The sequence below is a fragment of the Leptodactylus fuscus genome, chromosome 5, assembly GCF_031893055.1.
Source record: "Leptodactylus fuscus isolate aLepFus1 chromosome 5, aLepFus1.hap2, whole genome shotgun sequence".
Taxonomy (NCBI): domain Eukaryota; kingdom Metazoa; phylum Chordata; class Amphibia; order Anura; family Leptodactylidae; genus Leptodactylus; species Leptodactylus fuscus.
The window spans coordinates 1,554,728-1,561,295 of NC_134269.1; the positions used below are offsets into that span (position 1 = coordinate 1,554,728).

General features: G+C 40.1%; 1 protein-coding gene across 1 annotated transcript; it reads right to left on the reverse strand.

The window, feature by feature from the left end:
- Positions 1-4,647: 4,647 nt before the first annotated feature.
- On the reverse strand, positions 4,648-5,580 carry LOC142202247 (olfactory receptor 6F1-like). Its single transcript, XM_075272310.1, has one exon. The coding sequence runs from the start codon at positions 5,578-5,580 to the stop codon at positions 4,648-4,650; it is 933 nt and encodes a 310-aa protein (XP_075128411.1).
- Between the last annotated feature and the right edge of the window lie 988 nt (positions 5,581-6,568).

Sequence of the window (6,568 nt, forward strand, 5' to 3'; positions counted from 1 at the left end):
TTTCTCAGTTTTATTTCTAATTCCAGCGAACTTAAGATGTCATAATAACAATTTCTAGACACAATTGGGAACTGATTTCCACTGAAAATAAAAATATTATTATCTGAACCTGAAATCCCTGCAGAATGGACAATTAGAGGTAATAGTCCATCAGTTTGGGGAAATATTGTCTCTGAAGACATCGAAGATTAAGGAGGAATAATAATAATTAATAAGTCGTCTCTGGGGATGCCGAGGATTACTGAGGAGAAGATAAGATTAAATCCGATAAATATCTACAAGGTTTATGTATCTGAAGTTTAGCAGCAAATACATAAGGGAACCTTTCACCACCTCCACCACCTCCAACTCTTTCCATCCTTACTAGTCTCCGCTCCACTGACTCCGGCACAGTTGCAGTTATTTCTCGAGCCTGCCGTTATCCTGAGCAATAGATCCGGTCCTGATGTTTCCTATACACTCTAATGTTATTGGGGGGTCTGCACCTGCCCGACATCGCCCACTGGATTGTAGGGAGTCCTGGTAGAATATCAGGCACCAAAACTAACTGCACTGATATCTTTACAAATGCTAATATGCTAATGAGTCAAATGATTCGTTACTAGAGATGAGCGAATAGTGAAATATTCCAGATTTGATATTGATATTAGAGATCAATATTAGAGAGAGGATGTTTTAGTACTCACTGGATAGTGGTCTGAACTAGAGATGAGTGAGTAGTGAAATATTCAATATTTGTTTTGAGTAGAGCCTCAATATTCGACTACTCGATGGAATATCAAATCCCATTATAGTCTATGGGAAATAATGCTCATTTCAGGGGAAACCACTAATTGACTAAAGGAGAGTCACCAAGTCCAGGAGTAGCAGGAGGAGAGTGTTTAGGAGAAGCGCTGTGCAGTTCAAGCGCACGGACCACATAGACTATAACGTACCCGTTATAGTCTATGGGGTCCGTGCTCTGTAACTGCACAGCGCTTGCAGTTGCACTGATATTTCATTGGGGGGGGGGGGTCCTCCTGCGGACTCCTTCTGGATGGGAGGCAAGTGCTAATGTGAACTTACTCGTCTTGCAGAACCAGCATTGATTGGCCAAATGTTACACAGTGTACAGCATTCGGCCAATCAACGCTAGTTCTGCCGGAGGCTCGTCTGTGAGGAGGTGGAGTCTAAGATCGGACCACAGCAGTCTCCATTGTGGTCCGATCTTAGACTCCGCCTCCTCACAGACGAGCCTCCGGCAGAACCAGCTTTGATTGGCCAAATGCTGTACACTGTATAGCATTTGGCCAATCAATGCTGGTCAATGCATTCCTATGAGAAAAAGTCAACTCCCGCATATCGCAAGCTGACAGGGATCCCGACTAGCAAAGAAGAGCCTGCTGCAGAACCAGCGTTGATTGGCTGAATACTGTACACTGTATAGCATTCGGCCAATCAATGCTGGTTCTGAATCGAATATTTACTGCGAATAGGAGTAGTATTCGAACGAGTACGAATATTTTGAATACTGTAGTGTTCTATCTAATATCTACTTGATCGAATACTACTCTCATCTCTATTCGTTACATGATGTAGACAGATTAACCCCTTCCCGCCACAATTTTTGATTTGCCATTTCATTTATTTTCTCCCCACATTTCCTCCCCATCACTTTTTTTTTATTTTTACAGAGCTGTTTAGCAGACAATTTAATTTTCCATTTGTGCTGTAAATGTGGAGAAACATTTTGTATGGGTTGGAAGGCATTTGTATGAGTTTCCAAAGGGCTTTCTTTTTACATTACTCACTTTGCAACAAAATCGACATTACTGCATTTACCAGGTCGGTATAAGATTCAGAATGACATTGAGATTTCTGATCAGAAGATCCTTCTATGTTGTTCCCGAAGTTCTGTCATGTCATAGAGTTGTATGGGAATAATAATATTCTTATATGTCCTGCTAAGGTGTTGCAGATAACAATAATTATAATATATAAGTGACTGATATAATACACTGAGATCTTATAGGCCAGGAGAAGTCACCAAATTAGGGAAGGATTAGGGAAGACAACAGGGGATGTCGATCAAGCCCAAAATGTTGATTAAGTCCGAAATGTAAGTTTTGAAAATTGTTCAATCAATTTATTTATAGACATTAAGTTCCTGCAATTAAGAAGCAGAAAAGAAGATCTGGTTTAATGATTGAATATTAGAAGGAAAAATGCTAATTATACTGAGTTACAATATTCACAGAATGAGACATAAGGGGTTAAGTACAGACACTGCTGACCACACTATTATCTTGGTACATAAGGCTGTGCTATGGGTACTCGCTATGTTATCCATATATAGAGACAGAAATGTTTATATATATGGGGCCACATGGTGGCTCAGTGGTTAGCACTGCAGCCTTGCAGCACTGGAGTCCTGGTGTTCAAATCCTGCCAAGGGCAAAAAACCATCTACAAGGAGTTTGTATGTTCTCCCCGTGTTTGCATGGATTTCCATCTCGTTTTCCAAAGACATACTGATAGGGAAAAATGTACATTGTGAGCCCTGTGTGGGACTGTATATGGGGCTCACAATCTACATTAAAAAAAAAAAAAAAAAAATGTTTATATATGTAAGGCCTCGTCTGCATCGGTAATCGGTTTGGGGGAGTCTGCAAGGCGACCCTCCCGGAATGGACTACCAAACGCATTTGCAAGCGGTGTGCAGTGAAAGTACACTGACTCTATAGATTATAATGGGGTTCGTGTGCTTGCCCTGAGATATCCACAGGGAACATGCGGACAGGATAGTACTTCACAATCTACTTTTCTGTCCTCATGACTCATGCAGAGGTCTCTCGGCAAGCACATGGACCCCATTTTAGTCTATGGGGTTCATGTGCTTTCACTGTGGACTCCTACCAAGCTCAGATGTGAAACCACGGGTCAGATACATGTGTAAAATTGGTACAAATAATTGGCAGACACATGGAGAATAGACGAGAATATTACTTTATTGATCACAGAGGGAAATTAGTTATCCAACAGCTCAATACAAGACATAAGATATATGACATAATCCCAATCTCAGTATAGCAATACAGTCAGAGTATACAGATGAAGGCGGGGTATTAGTCTAGGACATACAGTTAGTTGGGGCCCCCCACATGGACACTAGAACACCAGCTACTTATAGAGATGAAGAGTCACATACATGATTTCCTAAACCTTTCCCTATCACAGCACAGCGGAATGAGCTGAATGGGGAGGGATCGATTAAAGGGGCCGCAGTGGGTTACGTATAATGGGATTGAGACTCCCTAAGATCCTTTAAATAAAAGATCTGTGAGTCCTGAAATTCCTTCTATGTTCTGTGCGGGTAAGAATTCTGAGTAACATTACAATCATTTACAAATACGAACAAAACGTATAGCAGAATTACAGTAAAAGTTAGAAATGTTACAGATCACAGATCTCAATGGCTCCGAATATAATGAGTAGCAGGACAAGGACCCCAAACATACAGAGAATTACATTAAGAACCATACACAGATTAACAAGAACAAGGGAAGGTCTTAGATGTGATGATACGGCCACACACAGCCCTGATCTCCCATCATCCAGTCTGTCTGCAGTGATGTGAAGACACAGACGGATTTAGGTTATCTACATCCACAGATATCTGGGATTAGTTCTCCAAGATGTTTGGAACAACCAAGACCTGTCTGCCATAGAAGCCCTGCTCTCCTAATCTTATAGCAATCAAAAGGGAAACATGAAGATATTTTTATGTAGATATTGAGAAACAAAATTTAAAAAACAAATAATTAATTCCAATATGTTTTATATAATGAAACATTGTAATACATTTAATTACTTATAATGGAATCCTGATATAATCAAAATGTCATCTGATGAGACTTTCCCTTTTAGTTTTGGATGCCTCAGTTTAAGAAGGACATTGATTTATTGGAGCAAGTCCAGAGATGGTGGAAGATCTGCAAACCATGTCCTAGGAGGAGCGGGTAAGGAATTAGGATTGGTTAGTTTGTAGAAAAGAAGGTTGAGAGGATCTAATAGCGGTCTATAAATATGTGAAAGGTAGTCAGAGTGCAGAAGGATCTACCCTATTCTCTTTAGGGAAACAGAAGAAGTAATGGGATGAAATTAATACCAAGCAGATTTAGATTAGATATTAGGAGAAAAAAAATTGGACAGTGAGGGTGGTGAATGAGTGGAATAGGCTGCTACTGGAGGTGGTGAGCGCTCCATCAATGGGAACCTTCAAGCGGAAGCTGGAGAAACATTTAGATGGGATGATTTAGGGAAACCTGTATTATAGGGGGTTGGACTCGATGGCCCTTTGTGGAGAAAGAGGAGGAGGAAGAGGAGGAAGAAGAGGAAAAGAGAGAGAAAGAGGAGGAAGAGGAAAAGGAAGAGGAGGAGGAGGAGGAGGAAGCGGAAGAGGAAAAGGAAAAGGAAAAGGAAGAGGAGGAGGAGGAGGAAGAGGAAGAAGTTTATTATACATTATAATAATAATGATTAGAATTCCCAGGATTTTCTATTTATATTTTGGTTTAATGAATTCTATTGATAATTATAAATATTTTATACCTAAGAAATCATTATTTTAGTAAAAACCTTTAAAAACCTTTTTTTTTATATGACATATTTTTAACCAGAGACTCTCATATATTTCATCACAGAAGCCTGAATCTCTTTGTTCCTTAGACTGTATATAATGGGGTTTAGCAGGGGGGTCAGAACAATAAAGACCAGGGAAATAAACTTATTAATGCTTAATAAATATCCTCGGTCAGGGAGAGTATAGACTACGAACATGGAGACATAATAGATGGCAACCACCACCAAGTGAGAGCTACAGGTGAAAAAAGTTTTTTGTCGGCCTGATGTGGTGGAAATTCCAAAAATAGTGTGGAAGATATAGGCATAGGATATCATTATACAGATGAAGTTTATTAGAATGACGGGAACCGAGAGGAGAGTCATGTTAATACTCATACCGGTTGTGTCCGAGCAAGAGAGTTCTATTAAAGGAGCAAAGTCACAAAAGAAATAGTTAATATTTGGAGCACAGTAATCTAATTGAGCTAACAATGTAACTGATATGGATACAATGATAAAGCTGAGGACCCAGGACGTGAAGATCAGGCTGTATCTAAGCTTCACACTCATTATAGAGATATAATGGAGAGGTTTACAGATGGCCAAGTACCGGTCATAGGACATGGCCGAGAGCAGATAACATTCTGTGCAGACAACTCCCCCATACAGCTCAAACTGAGCTAAGCAATCAACATAAGGTATAATGCTCCCTTCCCTTATGATAACCTCCAGAAACTTGGGAACAACACTTGTTATAAGGAATATGTCTGACAGGGCCAAATGTCCAAGGAAGAAATACATTGGAGACTGGAGACGTTGGCTTGTGAACACCAGTGAAATGATCAAGAAGTTCTCACATATAGTCATGGAATACAAAAGCAGAATAATGGAGAAGAAAGTCAACTTGTAATCATTCAGCTCGGGGAATCCCAATATAAAGAACTCGGTAAATGCGGTAGAGTTCACACCATCCACCTTCATCTCTAGACGTTATATGAAGGAGTCTCGTAAAGCGATACCAAGAGGAGACATGGATGAACGTGACTTAGGATAAATTAGTCTTAGCTTTATTGAGAATTTTTGTAATTTTTTAAAGATTTTTTTTGTATTTGTCTTCAGGTAATGTCAGTCTTCTAATTCCAGAGCACTTCAGAGACAGACTTGCATCGAGGGTTAATGCTTCTCAAGAGAATATTTTCTGCACAAAGACGTGAACTGGTTTCCCTTGAAAATAAAAATGGCTTAGAATATTCTGCCCTGTATATATGTAAGCCTGAACTCCCTGCAGGAGGGACAATTAGAGGTAATAGTCCATCAGATTGGGGAAATATCATCTCTGAAGACATCGACAATTAGAGAGGAAAAACAATAATAATAAGTCTCCGGGGATGTCTGGAAGGATTGAGTAGAACATAATAATAAATCCGATAAATATCTACAAGGTTTATGTATCTGAAGTTTAGCAGCAAATATAATACTAATATAATACTTGAAGAAGACTTTTCTCCACCTCCACCAATTTGGACACTTTGTATCTGTAAATAGGTTTTGCTCAACTAATTAGAATTTCTTCTCTAGCTCCCACCAATCCTGAGCAATCAGTGCAGTTAGTTTTGGTGCCTGATATACTATTTAACTTACTAATTTCAAGTGGGTGGTATCAGGCAACCAAGGGGACACGACTTAGGCACGGAACACCCTTAATTGGAATTTGAGTCACTCCTGACACCACCTACTTGGCATCAGACATAATTATACCATATCAGGCACCAAAATGAGCTACTCTTACGGTAGGTTCATACAGTGATTTTTGGTCCGAAACCTGAGGCAGAGGACGCCTCAGGTTCCGGACCAAAAGCTGGTTAGCCGTGACTGAAAGTCGGTGCATTGCACCGGCATCCAGCTGCGCACTGTGCTCCTGATTAGACCCAATGACTAGTCCGGAGGAGGGAGTGTCTTCAGGCTGAAT

Bases quoted from the DNA above. Each gene is read 5' to 3' on its own strand.
- LOC142202247 (XM_075272310.1), bottom strand. From the start codon at position 5,580: ATGAAGGTGGATGGTGTGAACTCTACCGCATTTACCGAGTTCTTTATA.